Here is a 23,899-nt window from a genome sequence, read left to right as displayed (position 1 = left end):
TGACAGCGTCAACTACTGAAACAGAAGTCTCAATGTCATATGTCATTCTCATACTTATGTCATACTGTATCGATACCGACGTCAAAATCAGTTTTCTTTTATAACCTAAAAAGTACAATAACAAAAATATAAAAATAATAATAACATTAAAAAGAATCTTATGTTATGTAAAACTGATCTGTGATCTATAATAAATATGTTTACTGTTACAAATTTATGTAAAAATATCTCTTTTAGTAGGTATGTGGTCGTACAAGCTAGACTAAAATCTAAAACACATTGGGTATGTATTTATATCAGAAATTAATACTTATATTTAATTAATTCTTCATTTAAATACTAACTCATGTTTACTATATTTTTCCTAAAGGCCAAGTTGAAAAAGAAAACCAGTTCAAAATATAAGGCAATGAATCACTTCGACGATTTCTATGGTTCTGTTTTCGGCGATAAATGGGAGCCAATGAAAGAGGCTCTTCTCCGGCGCAATAAATATGTAGCTGTGGTTAACAACTACGGTGAAGCGGAAGAGACTGTTGAATCTCTTACAAATAGAGGTATTTACATAATTAAATTCTGTGTATATTATGTATTTGTTTACAAAAAAAAAGTATGTTTCTCTTACCATTTAAGTACCGGTAGTAGTAGTAGTAAGTTCTGCTATGTTTGGGACTAGATGCCGCTGTCTGAAAGGTCCTGGACTGTATAAAAATAGGATAAAAATCTAATTGACAGATTTTTTTAAAACTTACAATGTGTATGTATATTTCAGACTGCTTTTTGTATAACATTTGTACTGTACTTATTTTTCTTTCTTTATCTGTACACAATAAATAGTTATTATTATTATTATTATCTAATATTCTCCCAGGTGCACATTGTCTCAACAAACTAACAGTGATACAACAAGAGTTTTACAATCAGTATCCAACTAAACAAACAGATGCAAGTACACAACAAAGTAATAGAAATAATAAATTGCATGAATTTACAACAAAACTACAAACTGAGGAAATATCAAATCTCTATGACCAAAGAGAAGCACCAGATAGATTAGACTTACCTGATGTCTCTTTGAATTATTCAAGTGAAGAAAAGCCAACTCAGTTGGTCGATAAAAAATTGTAAGTGAATTAGTATATATTTATTATTCTATTGGTAAATTCTAATACACTAAATACATTTACAAATTAATAAATATTGAAAGAATATAAATTAGTGGTTTCAATATTTGAAAATAATAATTGTGCTTTGACTCATAAAATTAAATCAGTATATCTAATTTAATTATGTATAAAAATAATCAACATTTGTATTTTCATGAAATACATTTATTCCATATCTTATTTATGTATGTATATATCAATTATTTTACATGAAAAGGGCCTAAGCTGTGATGATATCAGGACCCTAATTATATAGAACAATTATTAGTTTTAAAAGAACCACAGAATCTATTATAATTGAGAATTGGTGGTCAGAAAATAATTCCAATATTGCACATTTTAGTCTATTATAAATGAGAGTAGTTTTTAATAATGTTACATAATTAAGCCCTAGTTAGTGTACCAATGCTTACAGCAATAACACCCCCATTTATGATCTAATGCCTTTTTATTGTCATAATAGCCTGTAATGGTTATATTATTTGTGTTACATCCAAACTAAAAAATATTTATGTCATTGATCCTAAGCTATATTTTTAGTTTCTAAGGCTACAACATTTGGCAAAAATTATATGTATTCACTAAAATAATATTATTTCTTTATAGATTTTTAAATAGCCATTTTCTTTCCACTACAGCAATAATAACAGAACAAAAGATCAATCAAAACAAAGTTCAGATATTGATCAGTCTCGCATCATAGACCCTTCCATGGGGCTATCATCAGAGGCTCTGTACCAGTACATACCAGCCACAAAATTGAAAGGAATGGATGATTGGATACCAGAGTCATTGCATTACTCCTTCTATTCTAGTAAGTGTAAATAAATCATTGTTATATATTTTACAAAAGTGTTTTGCCTCAATTAGATAAATGTTATAACAGTTTGTTTTGTGTATGTATTTTCATGGCGCTCCTCTTGCTCAAATTTGAAAGTGGTATAATAATTGTAACCCGACTGATTTACTTTATCAATAAACTATCTTGTATATTTAGTGATTCCTTATACACTCCAGATGCCTTCAAAAATACAAAAAATTGCTTGTGCCATATCCGTCACGCATCCGCGCGACATGACCCTCCTTCCGACAGGATCATCCTTTCAGCCATAAATCCGATGGTGGTTGAGCATATTCCATATTTATTATTATTACACTATCTTCATAACAATATTACTCATTTATGTAACTATTTAGCTATAATAATTAATAAATATATCCCACAGCTGCCACCATGTAAATAAAATACAAGTTGTCGAACTTTATTATTTAGGCATCCTCATATATGACCATCACCATCACCACATCATATATGATATTACATTTACCTTTATAAATATTACAATACAAACAGACATTCAAATTACTATAACAATAATGTCTGTCTATTTATTAACAATTTGTCTGCTTTGTCTTAGAGTGAATACACTGTATCATTAAATGGTAGATTAAAAATAGTAATCTTTTGTGGAATACTATTCATCTATTGTCATACCAAATCCCCTATATGTTGGCATAGAGAAATATTTTTTGTAATATAATAGAAAAAAAGACATCAAGGTCCAAATTTAAGTGATTATCATACTATTGTTTTTGTAGTCAGGCATCATAATTTGGTCTCTGAATACTAAAACTCTCCTGTATAATAAAACATTGTATTATTTCCAGAAAGTACTGATTTTCCATTAGTCATAGAGCCAGAAACAGAATTCAAATTCCCCGAACATTTGAAAGTGTATACTTATGAAATGGGCAGTGAATGGAATATGTTCCCAGAGCCCAAGAGATGTACAACAGGTCAGATTTCTTTATATCCTATTAATTTATATATGATATTGTGGAAAATTTTATTAATATAGTGGACTTACTTAAAAACGGATTTATTTGTTTATATTTAATTATTAAGGAACTAATAACAAAAGTAGTATTGACGATCTTTGTGGTCTAACGGTCTAGCACGCCGTCTTAAATCCGATTGTCGTGGCTTCGATTCCTCGCACAGCACAAACATTTATATATATATATATATATATAGGTGTTCTTATAGCTGTTGTTCTGTTTTTTAGTATTATCATTTGTTGCTAAATGTCACCTATCACAATAATAATATTTACTATCTTTATAATATGTACTGTATTGATTCACAATCTCTATTGTAAATCAGGGGTGTACAACTATTATCCAATGGACTGCGGGAGCGTGCTGTCTGTGCTAGCAATGTGCCTGGCGCCTGGTGACCGACTCCTGGATATGTGCTCAGCGCCTGGTGGAAAAGCCCTGGTGGCATTACAGACCCTATTGCCTGATATTGTTGTCTGCAATGATTTATCAATATCCAGAACTAACAGGTATGAAATAGATTCTCTATGCTTACATATTCTCTTTGTTTTTCAAAAATATTTTAACATTTATAATATTAGCGTGGACTGTGTATTCGTTCTCGTAACCTAGTTTTACCGGGATAAAAAGCCTATTGTTTTCTTTATTTCGCTTAAATAATATTTAAATGCAAAATTTCATGATGATTGGTTGTTGACATATAAGAGCAACATGCAGAGAATTTATACCCAGTACTAAACAGAAATAACTCCTAAATTTCAAATTGTTGTGAAATCAACTTTAATTGTTTTCGTTTTAAATCTATTTTCTATGTAGAAAAATACTCTTGAATTGTTATGTATATATTCAGTACTAAAGATTTTTTATAACGAAATATTGGGGTTGAATATTATTTAAACTAATTGCAGACAACACAGAATATTCCGCGACTACTTGTGCGACTTCAATACCAACAACAGATGGCGTGAGCGCGTCATGTTCACCAATGTTGACGGCAGGCTTTTCACCGACGACCAGGGATACGACAAGGTATTTAGAACTAAAACGTGTATCTAAAGCTACACTAACAGGCTTCTACCAGATTTGGCTGGGCTGCGACAAACATGACCGGTAAAGATACACTACATAATCCCGGGTCACAAGTCCCGGGAACAGCTCGGAGTTTCCCTCTCTGCCACATGATTGACCCGGCACCCGCTCGGTGAATCCAGGGAATGCTAAGAAGTTCGTCTTTTTGCAGGTTTTAGTTGATGTTCCTTGCACCACAGATAGACACTCCGTTATAGAAGATGAGAACAATATATTTAGACCAGATAGAATCAAAGAGCGGTTAAGATTACCTGAACTACAAGCGCAACTCCTGACGTAAGTGCATAGTTTGAACTATAACGAATGAAAATTAAATTAGTTTATTATTATTTCAGTCATTTGTAGTGAGATACTTAAAATATCTATCACTGAATCATTTCAGAAAGACAAATATGTTTTTCCGAGGAAGACTTTGTAAAAATTGTATGCGGCCACCTGTTTGAGTTGTCAAACTTTATTTATAAGATATTTTTGTTGAAAGTTTATTTCAAGGTGATAAGGTAGTGAAATTAGAGGATACCACCCATGATGTCTTAGTCTTGAAGTGGTATTGTGAGTGTCATACGGTTACTATCAGGTGGGCCGTCAGCTTGTAGAGCATTCCAGTCACAAAATAAGATGCAATTATGGAAAGGCTGCACATAGGTAGTAGTATTTACCACCTATGCACAAACAAAATAAAAACAGTTTAGACAGGCACTATTGAATCCGTATCATCTTTAAGCATTTATTTTACAGTGTATATAAATTAAGAAATTCAGATTATTAATAAAACTGATTTTTTTCTAAGCAACTAAATTGGATATTTGCAAATATTTTTTGAAACCTTTGTGCGAACTACGTGGTCGTGGTTTATTTTAATTAAAAATATAATGAAATTCCTCGCGGACTAAATTTCGGGTGGCAGCTAATTATACATATTAAATTTAATGTTATTGATATAGATATATTTTTTTACAAAACCTTCAAAATATATATTATATATATGTATGCCGTAGGAATGCTTTGAGACTGGTGAGAGTGGGCGGCGCGGTAGTATACTCCACCTGTTCCTTAAGTCCCATCCAGAATGATGGGGTGGTTCATATGGCCCTAAAGGCTGCCTTCCAAGATCACTCCATAGTGGCTGTTGTTAAGTATGCATTTTTATAGTACTCTTTAATATCTATAACACAAGCTCTGCTTAGCTTGGGAATAGATAGGGTTGTGTGAAGGGTCCAGGGATATTATTATTGATTCCTTATTACTAATCGTAAGCTAAACAGACCTTGTGTTATGGGTACTAGATAACTGATATTGATACTTTTTTTTGTAAATACATAGAAAACACCCAAAGCAATACAAACATTAGTTCCTGGCAAGGAATGGACCGCGTCACTATCGGATATAAATCGGATATGTGTACAAAGCCGGCCAATAAACGAGGTCCTCATATATTTATGTACATTTTCAAATGTTGTGTATTTCGCCCATGATTAAAATAAAACTAAGTTTCATATATTACACTTTAATTGAATTAAATTATTTATTTATGCATACAACTTATATATACTTTAAAATATTAAAATTAAGTAATAACATAACGAGTTCAATTATTTATAATTTTAATTTTAATTTACTAACTAAATATTATCTATTCTTATATAATAATCTTCTTGAATTTATATTTTGGCGTTTATCTTTCATTATTCCACTACTATTAGTTTGTCATTAAAGTTTAATCCATTGTGTGATAAAACAAGTTTGTGATAAAAAAATATATAATTTAAAGTAAAGTAATAAAGTAATAATTATTTTGTACTATTTTAAAAGGAGAAACATACTGATTTTCTATTTTTAAAAAAGTGTAAATATTATTAAATAACTTATTACATTAATTAAATCAGTATTTACACTCTGGAGTCGTGGCCATTACCTCGGGACATTCCTGAGCAAAGCTGAATAAGTTTCGAATTACTTGGCTGTACTTCGCGGTGTTCGGAGTGTGGAAGACTTTCTTCCTAGGAGACCCGTTTTTGTCCTTCTTTTTACATAAATTATTTTCTTTTGTATACCATACAGTCCACTTTTTTTTCTTTCTTCTTAGTACGAATGAATTATTAACGTAATCGAATAATTATTCGTAAAGTGTAGCGAGTTATAATAATCGATTGTTCTAGGGATCTGACCGCGTCATTCAGTGGTTTGAGCAGTACATTGCAGCTGGGTGCAGGTGACATCGCCCCACAGTACGGTCAACTGGTGGTACCGACTGTCGATGCCAACTTTGGTCCCTCGTACATTGCAAGACTCGTTAGGGTCAAATAAATGGTAATGCAATGTACTTTTATAAAAGGTGTATTTTAATTCTATAGGTATCTGTGTACAGAATAAATTATAATAAATGTTTTACTTTGTTTTATTTTAAAACATTTCTGTAATAAGGTTTATTTATACATATATTTATATTTTCAGACTATAACTATCAACTGTACAACGTATTCGAATTCATACATTAAGTTGGAATTTAATTATTTATTAAGTTTTTAGTATAGTTCGTATATTTTGTTAGTACGCATTTATTGTAGATGTTAGTAGATTTTATTGTAACAAATACTAAACCTTAGCTTTTATATATGTAGTTATCAGTGAAAATTGGATTCAAATCAGATGAATTTTCTGTGATTATTCTGAACAAACGTACAGACAAATAGACAAGAATTCCAGTAACTATTTTATTGAACTAGTAACGTAAGTACAAGAAATGTATGCATTTTTTAATTATTTATAGTGTATTTACATATATATATATATATATATGTTACTAAAATTATGACTTATACATATTCAATTTGATAATTTCAATAAATACATTTCCTGGGTATTTATTAATAGACTAAGTATATAATTATAGTAAGTATACATATTATTATAATAGATATACTATTATAATAATATACCAAACCATCGTGAGTTTTCCTCTAGGACCGTAACAAATGCATCACAATAATGAATCCGAGGTAATTTAAATAAACACACTCATTACAATGACAATTAACACGCATAAATACACGCATTTACTCTACTATTTTATTTACTTCATAGATTTTTTATATCAATATACATTATATAAATTGCTGTTATAAAAGTCTGTTGTTTTATACCAAGCTAACGCTAAATGTGTAATTATGATAAATAGCACTTATTTATCCGTAATCAAAATCGTTTTGTATATCTAAAAATAAAAAACAAACTGTATACCTCAATAATGGAATACTTTGTTGGTGCATTTGTTAAACAAAGATATAGTTACCTGTAATGACTGGTCCCATAAATATTTGTTACGTAATTAACTAATATTGGATTATAAAAAATTAGGCTGTTGATAGGGTATAAAAATAAACATATTTTTTATTCTTATATAAATAGGTACCTACCTATTATGGGTACAGTAAATACACATTGCACGAAAACACGCAAATACCTATTTGGACTTCTTTTTACTTTTCAGATACATGATTTTAAAATTGTCAACAAATACTCAAAAGTATAATAGTTTTGGGCTTTCTCCGACTAATTTAATAGTACAATGGCTGCGTTCTGGAAAGTTGCTTGAAAATTTCTTAGCTGCATTTACTATAGACCACTATATGATATTAACACGGAATTTATCTTCATAACTAAGAAACTAAATCTTTGACTACAGTTACAGTTAGGTAGTAGTTAGAGTTACCTCCTAGCTTAAAGGCTGTGGCATAATAAGTACTACCTAGGTTTGCCCAAAATACTGCTTTGTGTTTAGTTATTTTTTTATTAAATTAGCTGTCCCGGCACGTTGTTTTGCCATATAAATTAAAATCGCTATTAAAAATAGGGGCTAATGCTAGAAGGGTGAAAATTTAGGGTTGTATGTGTTTTCAATCCTAAATAATAATATAATGAAAATAAAATATATCGAAAAAATAAAAATAAAATATTTAGGGGTATGAAAAATAGATAGTAGCCGATTCTCAGACCTTTTGAATATGCATATAAAATTTCATAAAAATCGATCAAGCCGTTTGGGAGGAGTATGGCATGGTATGGTACTAACATTGTGACACGAGAATTTTATATATATATTGTTCAATGAATGGATCTAGCTGAAGGAATATAAATAAAACATAACAAATAATTTAACCACAATCAATATCCACAATATGTGTGATGAACATTAAAATATCGTTCATATATTGTTTTATATATAACAAAACATTAAAACGAACGAAAGTAGGTACTGCGCAATAGCGATGACCTACTGCTGTGCGTCATAAAATTATATTTGCAATAATATAAAAAAAAACAATAAATATAAAATAAATGCAAAATATTTCTATTAAACACTAGACTTCTCAGAAATGAGAATTTTTTTTATTTCAAAATTATATTATACAAACATTTTCTTATCACAATTGAGAAACATTTATTCAATACATGTCATAAAACAGTCATATCATTGAGTCTTCATCAGTTTAACGTGCATTACATATTTGAATGTAAGGGTCCATTTATAAATTATGTCATACGAATGCAAGGTTTTTTTAAAGGCCCCTCCCCTTGTTCACGCCACAGTTGGTCACATTTTTTGGACTCCCTTCCCCTGGTGACTGATGAATTTTTCAATAAACTACTAGGGAAAAGGGAATATTTTTTAGCGTTGCTAGCATCGTCCCCTGTCAGGTTGACACTGTTCCATCAGTAAACCATCATGATAAACTTCTGGTGAATTTACCACGACGGGCTAGTAGACCTGACCTTATGGCCAGCGTTTACACAACTTACCACCATTAAATTATTATCCATTAAAAATTACTTCGATACATTTAGACAATAATTTTGTCCATGTCCTCCTTTGCTGGTGCAATAAATTGTAATAAATAAAAAAAAATTGAAATGCGACATAACGAAATTTGGACTACTCCCTCCCATTGTCACAAATGTCACACTTCGATAGTATCCTCCTCAACGTGACGTAATTTATGTATGACCCCTCAGTACTTCAGCTGTGACGATTCGTATAAAATAATCGACAGCTAAAACGCCTCTTTGCGCTCGATTAATAATAATAATAGTCGTTGCATCTATTGAACAGTACTCTTTTTGTCAGTAGTATTGAGAGGCTTGGTCTCAGTGCTGTCACTTCTCTCCTGGACCTTATTCCAGGGCTGCTCCTCACCGGATCCCCACAGCGTGTATACCACTATCTCGATGATGTACAGTGCTATGGTCACGTAGAATATTGTACGCCATGAAGAAATCGTTTGCTAGTGAATAAATATAAACAAATTGTAGTTTCTATATTAGTTATTAAACACCGCCTTATTTTGATGAAACTTTACAGCAATATATATAGCTTATAAGTCAGAATAACATATTGACATAGAATTTAAAAAAATATGTAAATTGGACGAAATATAATGATAACTGTTAAGCCATTCAAGCGTGATGCAAACGAAGTTGCATAGATCAGCAAGATTTTTATATAACTGAAATAATAAAACAAGCTGACGGTCACTAAGTGGTAGGTGGTAACGGTAGCCTACATTCACGAACAGCAAATACGTCATCATGTGACGCCTGTGGTAAACCTGTGGTAGGGCTAAAATGCCATTTTTTGTTCCCATGTAATATTACTGACATATCTCACCTTCAACCGAATCACAGCTTACAAAGCAAGTTGCTTGTCGACAGAAATAAATGAGACGTCTTTGTACAGAGTTTACCTCTGATTTTAAAAATATAATAGCGTTTTTTTAACCATTGGGTACTTACATTCTTCTGAGTTAATGCTCCCACAAATATCGGCACGACAATGCCAGGAATGGTGGCTATGGTGTTGGTTAAAGCCATCAGGGTGCCTGGAAAACAATTAAGCTATAAAAGGGCAATTATTAAATATATAATTATCAATTAATTGCTAACTTGCTTAACCACAAACTATTATAAAAACTACATTGTATGAATCTTTTTTTTTCGGACTACTCTAATGCTGTTGGCCGTAGCTGGCCTTTACAGCTTCACCGGACATTAGGGGGCGAGTGCAGATGGCACTTCAAACTCGCGGAAGGACTTATGGAGCGGCTGAAGGCCAACTCCTGCTTGACGGAAACGACTAGTCTGAGGGCACCACTAGGGGTTCGAACCTCGGCTCAGGCCGTCGCGTCGTAATTGCTATCCCCGTTTGAATTGGACGGGGGATCGATCGGAGGGGCGCCCGGGGGCGCCGGTGTGGAGCGCCCGGGCGCGCGCAGGCGCCCGGTTGAATGCGCAATATTGTGTGTTAAGTATGAATAGAAAATATTCCAACATACTATATATATTATGTAATATTACGTTATCTGTGATACATATACTGTAATATTAATTGAGCGGAGTGCGAAGCACGAAACGATGAGATTTGCACTCTGTAACGATACTCCTCCAAAACGGAGGCCATTATCTTTACATAGTACATAACATAATCCATGCGGCTGTTCGCTTATAACTTTTAAATTACGCAACGGATTTTAATGCAATTCTCAGCAATAAATATAGTGATTTAAAAGGAACGTTTATATGTATCATACAAGCGTGTTATAATATAGAACAAGCCCGAGAAATTCAAAGATTTCCGATGCATCTTTGCAAAGCCTGGAAGGGTTAGTGATCCTATTTTATATTATAGTAACTAAAAAGTAAAACATAAAAAAATTGCATATTACCAGCGAAATTGGGCGCTATGTCGATGTGATTGGATAGGAATCCGCAAAACATTCCGCCGATGCAGGTAACTGCGACCGCCATGAGGGCGACGGCAGCTGCGCGGTTGCAGCCGATGTAGCACACCGCCAGCAAGCAGGCAGCAGGCACGGCAGACGCTGGGGCGTGACATCATTCTGTTATACTACTAGTTGAACCCGCAAACTTCGTACGTGTGGTAGTTGGATTAGACTATTTTGTTTAAACCGATTCGAATGATGTACAACAAAAGTTAAGGGGAGGGGAGTGTTAGTAATGAGAACGAGTGGATCTAATCAAGCAATTTACGACCAGACGGTCTCGCAGAACCTCCTGAAAACTATAGTGATTCATTCATGGTGATTTTGCCACGACAGGCTAACTGACATGACTTCATGTTCATCTTATCTATTTATCCATCTATTGAAGAAAAGAAGTAGCGGATACCTTTCTATAAGTGTCAGTAATCCGTATCTCAGATTATCTTTGCATCTTAACCAAACGGACAAAAAGATAGTTTTAGATTAAATGATATTTTTATGACCATAATATATTTTTGTTACTTTGGTGTAGAATCACCTGTTGCAATGGTATTTCCAAACCCTTGTTCTCGAAGGTTTTAATATAGTATGAAACCTTCAAGAACAGAGCTTATTCCTTCTCAAAAGACTGGCAATGCACTTGCAAAACCCGAGGTGTCATGGTTGCTCATGGACGGCGGTACTCATTTACCATCAGGTAAGCTGCAATTCTCTTATGGTATAAAAAAAATTATGTACCTACCTATATAGTCTAGATGACGATCATTTGTCATCATTGGGATTTAATTTCCCATTCAAATTGTAACACCTTTACAATTACTATCAAACATTGGATCAATGAATTTGAAACAATTCTTACCAAATAAAGTGGCTATTTTTCGAGCGATCGTGGTCGTGATGTATGAATTGCTGCTAAGCCAATCCAGGGTACGACTTAAGCACATGCTGAAGATCCATAGAGAAAGGAACGGGAGGGACGTGGTCACTGCGTTCTACGACAAAAGACCATTAAATATTACCAATATGAACTTTGTGTTTATTCTTGTGTAATTTGAATGGCAGACTTTCTGACCGTCCACTTGAGGGTAAGCTGTAAACTCTAGAAACTATATTAAGAATTGCGGCACAATTGCTATATTAAGAACAAGACACGGCCATGAAATCGCATGACGAATCTTAAATATATGTAAGCATTAAAAAAAATATCTAAGTATTCATATCAGTTATCTAGTACCCACAACACAAGCTCTCCTTAGCATGGGACTATATGACGCTGTGTGAATTGTGTAGGGTTAAGACTTATTAAGACTTACCTCAGTCATATTGAACTTAAGAACTTGTTGCATATAAAACGGTAACTCTATCAGTAACATATACCAGCCCCAGTTGGAGCACGCGTGAGCTACTAGGATGCTCAGGAATGCAGGGGACTTGAGTACTGCACGCCATGGCACTGGTAACTTCTGTAATAATGAATACACAATGTTAAGTATGCATCGCGAAATACAAATATCTACCATTTTTTGTTGGGGGAGGGAAGATTTTTTAGTAAAGTGTTTTTTTAATTATAATAATATCCCTAGACACATCCCATAGCGCCATCTAGTCTCAAGCTAAACAGAACTAGTGGTACTAGACAACTAATATAAATATATAGCTTAATACTATATACATAATGCACATAGAAAACTCCCAGACCAATACAAACAAATGCTTGTACCGTGCGTACAATCACACACATATTGATTTTAATGTCACTATGGAGAATGATTAGCTACTTAGTAAATAATAATATTACGTAGTAACAAACTTTAGGTATAAAAGTTATATAATGGGATTTACTTTTTAATGTAATTTCTCCTAAAATATCTATAATATTTTCTGTTTTAACACCGGTAATAATATTAATGGTGAGACTCATTGTCTTATTTAGATAAACCTAAATACGCGTTTGCTTTGTTTATCCATTTGTAAGTCGTTTGGAACTATCCGAAAGTGGGCACTAATGAACTGTTCTAAAAAGTACTTCACACTCATTTAAGTATCACTATCACCATTGTATTTAATGTTCACTGCTCATAATCACAGGTAATAACAGTGATGCCAGAATTAAGATAATCGCGCCATATTTGGGTATTTTCGGGGCGATAACGAATGATGGAAAGAGTAGGCAATGGAAGCAGCAGGGAGCAGGAACATGTTTGGGGAAAAAAATAAGAATAAAATCTAAAATTGCTTGTACTAAAAATATACACGACAAAATAAAACAACTTTAATATATTTTATGTCGACTTAAATTGTGAAACATTTTACAATGGTGAAAAAGTTATAAAGAAATTCGTCATCATGAGCGCAGCCAAGGTGGGGCAGGGCCCTACTCTGACCTCTGAGGTACCTAACTGAACCTAAATAATAAATTATCGAAGTACTAACTACAATACTTAATACCTGTAAGAACATTGATACTCAACAGTCGACACAACAAATAATATAACAGATAGAGGGTGCTATAGGGTGTATATAATCGGGGTAAGACCGCGGGTATTTTGCTATTTATGTAATATTTTAGACTGCTGCCTCACCCTGAGCCCATAGCAGCTACGTCCATGGTCGTCATACTCACTTTATGGCCATGACCGGCTCCCTTCCCCCCTAGCGAGTTGATGATCATCTCCCGCTCCTCGGCACTGATCAGAGGCTGCTGCTGAGGCGAGTCTTGCACCAGGAATATCCATAATACACACCATACACATGACAGTCCGCCCATTACGTAGAAAACGCTCTCCCATCCTATAGAATAACAAAAATCTGGTCATTTTCACTGGTTTACATTTTTACTTAATGGGTACCTAATTCTTAGAATTGGTTTCATGCGCTTCCAGGTTTTTTTAATGAATGATAATAGACTGGTCTCTGGTGTTAGTTTGTTACCCTGCGATTGTTAAATTCACCATGAATTACCTAGTATGTTTCCAGAAGGTTCCATGGTAGTCCATCTGACAGGGTACATTGCTAGTAATGAGTTCATTAATCCCTTTTCCCTCCAGATGCATAATCAAGTGTTGCGTTCTCGACGACGACATTTGACAATGACCCTGAATTCCCCATAGATCATAGTTATTATGATGTTAAGAGGACTGTCCACGCAATAAAATTATAATGTAGGTTCTTTAGTATTTGTTCTATCTCTATCCAGAAACATTGCGTCTCCCCTCACTCAAGCGCGATAGCATTATACATTATACTTTAATTGAAATTTTGCCGTAAAATTTAAGTTTCAGGTTTCTCTGTTATAACAGTATATAAAAAGGTTTTTTTTGCTATTTTAAAAATTCATTATAATTGAAATGTTATGCATAAATTTTCAAATTTTTATACGGTCCTTGATTTTTTATATTAGTATTCGTATAAAAAATCGAGAGAGTGGGAGATATTTTTTATATTACCTATGGCTCATTCGTATGAAAATTCAAAGAACGGCCATGTTTTTGATGAAAATCGAGTTTATTTGATGTTAATTGATTGTAGTCTTATAGACAAATTATCATCGTGTGTAATTAGTTCTTGCTTGTAGATAATTTTCATAGTAACACGTTATGTATGGAGAGGGGTCGGAGACATGCAGCCTTAGGAAAGGTTCTTTGACTTACCAACATTAGCGGTCAATACTCCAGCCATGAGTATTGATATGACGGTCCCGAGGGAAGTTCCCGCGTATACCAGAGCCGACATCACGCTGCGCTCGGCTGGTGGTGCCCATTTGGATAGCAATACGTGCATCGATGGAAATGTTACACCCTAAATACAATTATTAAAATTTGTATAAAAATGTTTAGGAAATAACTAGCAGTGCTCGCGGTTTCAATCGCATGAAATTTACGGCCATGCCTACATGGCCTGTCATTGTCTGTCATTCTAATACTATAAATTTTCATCAAGATCTGTTCAATAGTTTTTGATAGAAAGGTAACAGCATAGCTTCTATTATAGGTACTAGACGATTAATATTTCTTGTTTGTAAATACATACATAATATACATCGGAAACACGAAAACCGATACAAACAACACATTCATGAATACAACTGGAATTTGGAATCGGAATCGAACCCAAGACGAAGTCAAGCGATGTCATAAACCGCTAGACCACTGAGGCCGTTAGGTCTTAAATATTTCAGATCGAAGCTTTTTATCTAATTTAACCATTACAAGGAAAAAAATGCTTTCTCATTCGTTTAGATATAGATATACATACAAGGTTTCTCGGGTATCTTTCATGACATGTCCATTGTACTGTTTATGTAGGTATATAAGCCACATTTGCCACGTACCATCACGGGGGACCGTCTCTTTGATTGCCATTCCAGTATTATAAACGTGATCAAATAGAATATAATGGAAAATAATTTATTCAAGTAAATTTATATTGAAGCACTTTTGAATAGTCATCATATTTTCTTTTTTGATTTGAAAGCTGTCTCATCACAAGAAGAATGAGCAAGAAACTTGCATGTTGCTCTTTTAAATAATTTTGTTGTTACTTTACATCAGAGGTTCCTAAACTTTTTTGTGTCGTAGACCCCTTGCCATATTTTTCTGTTTTGGGTAGACCCCCCATTCTTACCTGGTTGATTTTATGTAAATTTCTAACTGAAGTAAATTTAAGTGTTAAAAACAACAAGATGACCGCTGTCGTAGACCCCTTGCAGTTTGTCACAGACCCCTAGGGGTCGATATAAAGTTAATCAAAAAAGTATACATACTCCACCAATTCCTTCGCCAACCCGCATCACAACCACGGCAGCGTAATGAGCCTGTGCCATCACGGGGGTTAGTAGGGTGCAAACCACGTTGATTGTCACGCTGAAGAACATCACCCATTTAGCTGAGAATAACTCCGCTACCCTACCACCTACAAACAGTATAGCCAGCCTTAATAGAAAAACTTCTAGCAGCATCTTTACATAATATGTACAACTAAATAAAATTGTAGTGTCTGTTTGTAATATTAAAATAACCGTTTTTTACTACATGCATATAAATATAAATACGGTATATACACCAAAATAACATTTTTTTGTCAATTTTTGTCTCTCTGTCTGTCTGTTTGTCCGGCTAATCTTAGAAATGGCCAGACCTATTTTGATGGGACTTTTATTAGCAGGTAGGAGTAATTTAGGCTACTTTTATTTTAGAAAAGTAAAATTAAATTCCACGCGGACGAAGTCGCGGGTACAGCTAGTATAAAATGAAGTCGCTTCCGGTGTTTATCGCTTTATCTTTTGAACTACGCAACCGACTTTAATACAGTTTTTAGCAATAGATAGAGTTATTCAAGAGGTAGGTTTATACGTATAATTCATGTACACCAGTGCGAAGCCGGGGCAGGTAGTTCGTTAACCAGTAATTCATTTGGAATCCTAAAAAACTTCAAATGTTAAAAACGGACGCAACGGCAGGGAACGGAACACTGTCGTGCATAAGCGGTAAAATGGTGTCATATAAACCTATATGGATAAATTATTTTGAATTTAACTCTGACATATATTATGGTTAGGAGTAATCCATGTACTCATAGAATACAATATACGCAAAAAATAAATTGTATATTACATAGTTTAAAACAAAGTCGCTCTCGCGGTCTGTCCCTCCCTATGTATGCTTAAATCTTAAATATACGCAATGGATTTTGAAGCGGTTTTTTAAATAGATAGAGTGATTCGAGAGGAAGGTTGATATATACAATACATGTGGGTAGCTAGATGTACTAAGTGTTTGTCACATGACTGGACTGATTTGGATGAAGTTGTGTGTGTATTCAATAGGTTACTTGATGGTTTAAGAACGTAATTGGATACGGTAGGTGGCGCTGCTCTTCTAATCTGAGGTGTGCCAGGTCCGCAATTAGGTACATAATAACATAACTTATTTCTGTATCCCTCACCTGGCAGCTGTGATACGAAATATCCCCAGAAATAACAACTTAGGACGATGCCTTGCTCTCCCGGCGTCCATGTGAAAGGGCCATCTTGGTCCTGAAATAATATTACTATAAATATTAAGTACTAGCTGTTCCCGCAACAAGCTCGTCCGCGTGGAATTCAAATTTATTGTTCTAAAATATAAGATACAAAAAAAAGTAGCCTAAGTTACTCCTTATTACATCAGCTACCTGTCAAAAAGTATTGTAACTTCGAGTCCACTGTTATTCCTAAAAAAACTGTATCATTAACAAAATTTATTATTTCAACATTAAGCAATAGCTGCGTATTTACTTGTGTTACATTAGGATGCGTGAATTTAATACACTTAGTTTTATTGGAGTTCAATAATAGATTATTACATGTGAACCAATTTAATATAGCAGAGTTAGCATAATTTCTATCGTCTAATTGATTACTTTGGCGACCAATTTTAAATACTCACGAAGTATCATCCGCAAATAACACTATCTATCTATCGTTATCGATCTATCTTTTCTCTTTAACATTTTGGGACACTTCTTAAGCATTAGCTGGAAGGATAAAGTAAGAAATATTCTATCCTTCCAGCTAATTCTATCTATCTCTGCAACACAACATTTCACACATCATCATTTACAAAATATTAAGTATTATTTTTTAATCAATACTATTTCTTCCTATATTGGATTCATTACTATTATATAGGACTATTAAAGATTTATTAGTTTGTGGATCAAAATCACTTTCACTCACCATTGTAACATTTCCTCCAGAGGCACTACCCTTGCATTCAATTTCACTGCTATCACTATATGTCTGGTTATTATTATCGGCCGAATTGACAATTACATCTGTATTAAAATAAAACGAGTAAATGATGTTTTAGTGATGAAAAGTAATATAGTAACATAGTTTCGCACAACTTATATAGCATAAGGACTTATATGTAAATATGTTTATTATAATTTCATGACCTTATTTTTATAAAAAGGCAAATAAATATAACTCATAATGAAAGAGAAGAACTGATTGTGCCCTTATTCTAGTATTTATTTTAAATCTTTCTATATTTCCATAATAATAATTAAATATAACATTATATAAGTATACAATATACAATTAATTAATATCTACTGGTTAACAATATACACTATAATATAATATTTTCTTTATCACTGTAAAGTTGTAGGGAATGAACACTGCTTATCCTAAAGTACAAGATTTTCCTATTTAGAGAGCAGGGTTTCACCGTATTTTTTAAGGGCAAAATGTAACTGTACCGTTAATAAGTAAATAATTATATACCTCTCCTAATGGCGGTGTTGTTCAGCATACCCACCATTGCTACTGATAGATTCACCTTCAGGCCATAAACTATAGCCATGCCAATAGACCCAAGAATAGCAAGGATGTATCGAGCCGGTACGAAACCTGTAAATAGTAAATTTTGTTTTACCGTCTCCACTTGTGGTTTTAGTGTATTTGCACCGGGGGCGAGGGGATTATTAGTGGATTAATAACCTCATTGCTAGCAATGTACCACATCATTTTGACCTCCACGCGGTTCCCCCTGGAAACCATCATGATAAAATCCTGATGAATTTGTCATTATGGGCTAACTGACCTGACTTCATGCTCATTTTATCATCCTCCACTGGTGCTCAGCCAGCGAAAACCGTTAGCGCAGAAGGGAGCATAACTCTAATATCATCCCGTAAAAAATGTATTTGCGCCAAAGCTATTATTTTTATATGTTTAAATTATACAAATCCACAATAAGCGAAAAAGCTTACACGCTCGATCATGACCAAACATCATTATGTACCAAATAGATAATATGTTTAGTAAAATCTAGTAGGTAGTTCTTACTAATATTAAGAGCTAGTTTCAACCCGCAGCATTATCTGCGTGGCCATAGTTGATAGAGATATAACTGGCCATGTTCTTCTAAATCGGCCAACCAGGATATTATCTATTTCTTTTACGTTTCTCACTTTTATCTCTTTGCTTAACTTAAGCTTGATGTTATATGCTATTTGCCTAATCTTCCTCAAGCGATTTATACTAATATAATATATACGGTCTGTATGTTCACCACCGAATCTTGACAAGACTACCTTAAACTCATAAACTATCGTTTATTAAAAAAAAAACAAGCGAAACAACTTATAACAGCTAGTAAAGTATAAAATATAGTAAGATTTTTTCATATCCATCTGGTAGAACAGAGATTAGTGGCTTATCGTATCAAACAAGCAAACATCAGATTATATAATATAAAAATGAATATATATTAGTACATTTAAAATCAAAATGTTTATATACGTAAATATTATAACATTTCAACTCCCAGAGCGTATCGTGGGTGACCTGAGATAAAACTTACATTTAATATTATCACAATATTATTATCGGGACCTTATAGTTACTCAAATTATAATTTACCTACACATTTAACATGTGACTGTTCATGTGATATAATACATCAATGTATATATATATATATATATATATATATATATATATATATATATATATATATATACCTATAATATACTACAAATATATCTATAGTAGTATATCATCATATAACTTTTTCAAAACTTAACAATAACATACAGATTGATTTGCCTTATATGTCATAAAACTATGCATCCACATTACTTTATTATTTATTATGAATGTCAGAATTTTTGTATGTTTGTCTATGTATTTGCGTGCTAATTAACGGCTTCGGCAATTTTATCGTGGTAAGTTTCCCTTAAAATTTTGTGTTTGTTTTATTCCAAAAGGTAACAGATTAATAAACTAATATAGGTGGTTAAAAACCCGTAACTGTATAGAAATCTCAAAATAGAACCCTTTTCTAGTGACCTATATTACAACAATTTGGACCTTGATAGATGAATGATTTGATCTATAATACTTCTTGAACATTTGAACACGCGTTGTGGATGTTTGTTAAATAAGTTACTGTATTTGAATAAAATGATAACCAACTACCTTCTGACACCTGAATGGGCGTTAGGGTCCATGCACAGATATGGAAAAATAAGTATAGTATAATTTAAGGTCCTTTTTTTATAATTTTTTTTTTATAAAGTAAAGTATAGTTTTTTTTTAATATTTCGAATGGTAAATAAGTTGCTTAATTATATTTGTCGTCTATAAATAAATAAATAAATAAATATCGTTTGGTCTTCAAATATACCGGCTGTGTTCATCTACTATTTTACCATTAATTAACTATTCTCTCAAATTTGAATTTAAAAATGAATCTGTATTATTGTAAACAATATTTAAAATGAATACAAGTTGAATTTCTTGTCAGTTCTTCACAGCTCAAAAGCACTTACGGTAGTTTTGACATATCATAAGAGTCAGTAATAGACCTACATGAATAATTACACATAATAATATTTTGATTTGATTACCATCAATAAAATTTGTATTTTACTGTGTAATCTTTTGACTTTTTAATTATTAATATATTAAATTAAATGTGTAACCAGGCCGCCAACCTTAGGGGGTGCAAAGTAAATTTTAAACAACCAGTGAATGAAAGTTTGCCTAATGGTAAGTTGCAAAAACTTTCCTATTTAAGCATTTAACCACAAATGAACAAAATTATCAACACTAAAATATACAAATAAAAAAATGTAACATAACAAAAAGTTTTCTTGAATCATGGGATAATATCTATTTTTACCTGTTTTATTACACATTTTAAATACTAAAAAATTACGCGAATGTTCATTGTATAAAATCACTGAGGACGAGTCCTCGTCCATACGTATAGAATAGCATTGGAAGATAGTATCGAATCCTCATCCATATATATAGTATCGAATAGCGTTGAAATCAACTAAATCGCATCACATACTTTTGACGAAAGACAAAGGGCCTCGCAAGGACCTGCCGCCCGGAGCCTCACAATGGGTAAGGCTCTGTGTAACAAAACCGTAAATCCAAATGGTCCTTCGAGCCGGTTCAAATACTCAGGGATAACATGAACTAATTTTAGTAATGACTTAATAATGCGTTTTGAAATAATGCTGACGGCACACGAATGCAATGTACCTAAATAATATGGTATCATTACAAACCTGTGCGTAAAAATTAGCTTTCTATATGTACTTTCCAAAAAAAGCAGTATGTAGAAGCCCTTAGGCCCTACGTGACGTCAATCTCCTGATTTATAGGGTAAAGATAACATATTTCTTTTTTTTTACAAAAATACTGATAACATTATAAAGACGGACTTTTTTATCCGACACCGGGTGTCCACCAATCACAGTAGAGTAAATAAATACACAACTACTATTGTAGCACGCGTCAACGATCCTTCTTAAATATGTATATATAATACTAGCTGTACCGGCAAACGTTGTTTTGCCAAATATAATTAAAATCGCTATTAAAAAATTGGGGTTGGTGATGGTCACATAAAATCGGTCCGGCCGGTTCAGATTAGTAAGAATAAACAGACTATTTATTAACGAAATTGTTCGGTGTTAGTACCGTATATTTAGTTTTAGCATTTAGTGAAAAGCTGTTAATTTGAAATTACAAACAGACACTTCAATTTTATTTATTTTTATAGATTTATTGTCAAAATAAGTATACATAGCTAGTCTTGAAATAAATTATTCCATGCTTGAAATATTATTTGTGAATTGAAAATCAGGACAGATAACTATGTCTACACCAATTTGCTGAATTGTGGTCCACATTGACTCAATTTTTTAATATGTGTAAATTGTTCTTTGTATTTTTTTTCATAATTCTTGTGTCAAGAAGAATCAATAAAATTATATTCTATTCTATTTGATTCTTTAAAAATATAATACCCCCTTACGAAACACATTACTTATAATATAAAATGTTCTTTTACAATAACGGCATCTCTCTCAGTCATGAGCGTGAAGCGAGCATGAAGAACGGAAAGGTGTATGTGCTATGTGGCATACGCGACAGTGGTCATGACACGACCACAGCTTGCGAAACTACTCTCAGGTTGAGACTTTCTATTCTATGGACAATGATGGAATGGTGCACCCGCCTGTTGCAAGAGCATTCGATGGCGGGCGTAAAGTGTAATGGAAGATCATGACTTTTAGTTTAGTTTTAGTCAGGTTACTTAGCCCATAGTGGCTAATGCATCAAGACTTGACCGTGAGGGCACCTTGTGCACCACAAAAAAAGTTCTTATTTTCAGAATTGAGACCAAAGAATAAAAACATTACTAACAGGAAGTGAGAGAGCGTGTATGCTTTTTTCTATATATTAATAGATGTTAATGGAGTGCGCCCGCCTATATTAACGGGTTATGCGGGGCACCAGTGGAGGAGAATATGATGATCAGGACGTCAGGACAGTTAGCGCATCGAGACACAAGCTTTACATATATATCTACCGAAATATGAACATGTCATGCGTTAAGTTTATCATGACGTTGCGACGTCACGATGAACTGACAGACCTGACCTCATGTTCACCTTATCACCCTCCATTGGTGGCCCACCAGCGTAAACGGCTAGTGCAGGCGGACGCGCCGTTCGATTATCAGCGTTCATAGATAACAACGCCTCTAACTATCCCATCTGGGATTACAGCCGTGAAGGTATATAATGATACACGTATACATTTTACCAGGGATATTATGGATATGAAATTCGGATACGGATAGGTTTCTAATATATGATTTTTATATCGGGTGCGGATATTAAAATATTTCGGATCATCCGGATAATTTCGGTTACGGTTACGGAACTCCTTAACATCCCTGCTTTTTACTAAGTTAATACTATTGTTGTAAAAACCATAGTCTTCGTTAATCAAATATAAATCATCCTCTTTATTATATAATATTATTTCAATACCTACAACTGAACTGAAATTAATAATTAAAAATTATTATATTTTTATTTAAAATCTCGTGCTTGCTATAAGCTTGCTAAGTACAAGCTGTAAAATTTTTTCCTAAATGAGTTTAAGCCTATTTTTTGGGGCTTGAACACGAGTATAAATATTTATATATAAATATTCTAAGCTTTAGTGATGGGTATTAGTTTAAATTATCTTAAATATATACAAAGTGAGCAAAGGTGGACTTATCTCTAAGAGAGATAATAAATATACCAATTAAAACTAATTTTAAAATATTTAAATAATATCTTTTTTTTAATACAATTACAATATGTATATGTCGATCGCTTATCATTTGGCTAAACGTATTCCTGGTTATGTACCCTTCGTTGTAGGTAGTATATATAAAAAAAACAGGAAAGCTTGCGGTCATGGCCTTAGTGATCAGTATGAAAATATATTGAACTATATTCAGTTGCCAAATCAAATTTATGACTATTAATTATTTATATTAAGTAAATAAAATTAATAGGTTTTTACCTACTTTCGCGTTACTGAACTTATCAAAACAGAAGATCAGTACACAAATAGGATATCTAAATCTACATAGCTATATAACTTATTCTTTAAAATGTATTTAAATATTTCCGTTTTTAAAAATTGTTTTACTTGCACATTTATTTTACTCCACTCTTTTCGTTTTTTTTTTGGTTTGGTAAATCTAATTTAATTAGGATTTACATCACAATTGTTTAATATTTTGTGACAATTGTTTATTATTTTAAATAAGAAGTATATTTTTTTACTCACGTCCTAATATATTCCCCCTTGCTGGGACATCCATTATTCTGATTATTAAATATAAAGTGTTATAAATAAATAATTTTCACTTATATTTCACTTCTTATTTTTTTAATTTACAAGAATATTAAAAAATCACTCTCAATTTATATATACGTGCTTTCCGATTCAAAGTTCGTATTCAATAAGTCATCGACTGACTGTAGGTATATTTGTATAGGACGCTGCTCGCATGGCGAAATCGTAGATATATGTGAACAGTAAGTCCAAATTCAAAGTTTCACATTACCTTATCATTAAATTAATTAAAAAAATAAAAAACATGATCTAAACAATATGGTAAAAATGTTTCTAATGTTTTTCCCAGTAGTACACAAATCCTGTTTGAACTTCCCGCT

The 23,899-nt window shown here is 32.9% G+C and overlaps 2 protein-coding genes across 2 annotated transcripts; one reads left to right on the top strand and one right to left on the bottom strand.

The window, feature by feature from the left end:
- The first annotated feature begins 92 nt into the window (after positions 1-92).
- Positions 93-6,461, top strand: LOC131851258 (5-methylcytosine rRNA methyltransferase nsun-4). Its single transcript, XM_059201729.1, has 10 exons — positions 93-283; positions 371-557; positions 872-1,124; positions 1,805-1,980; positions 2,835-2,963; positions 3,331-3,514; positions 3,914-4,034; positions 4,246-4,370; positions 5,093-5,230; positions 6,254-6,461. The coding sequence occupies exons 1-10, from the start codon at positions 197-199 to the stop codon at positions 6,399-6,401; spliced, it is 1,548 nt and encodes a 515-aa protein (XP_059057712.1). The 5' UTR covers positions 93-196; the 3' UTR covers positions 6,402-6,461.
- A 2,732-nt stretch (positions 6,462-9,193) lies between these two features.
- Positions 9,194-23,583, bottom strand: LOC131851322 (sialin). Its single transcript, XM_059201811.1, has 12 exons — positions 23,511-23,583; positions 18,138-18,263; positions 17,586-17,683; positions 16,814-16,904; positions 15,633-15,781; positions 14,521-14,668; positions 13,494-13,660; positions 12,184-12,333; positions 11,730-11,862; positions 10,814-10,969; positions 9,885-9,970; positions 9,194-9,376 (listed from the first exon to the last, which is right to left on the bottom strand). Exons 1-12 carry the CDS (start codon positions 23,542-23,544, stop codon positions 9,194-9,196), a joined length of 1,521 nt encoding a protein of 506 aa, XP_059057794.1. The 5' UTR covers positions 23,545-23,583.
- Positions 23,584-23,899: the final 316 nt, after the last annotated feature.

This window comes from Achroia grisella, unplaced genomic scaffold, assembly GCF_030625045.1.
Source record: "Achroia grisella isolate CSIRO2021 unplaced genomic scaffold, CSIRO_AGI_Agris_v1 utg782, whole genome shotgun sequence".
Lineage (NCBI taxonomy): Eukaryota > Metazoa > Arthropoda > Insecta > Lepidoptera > Pyralidae > Achroia > Achroia grisella.
This window is presented reverse-complemented; position numbering and strand designations above follow the sequence as displayed.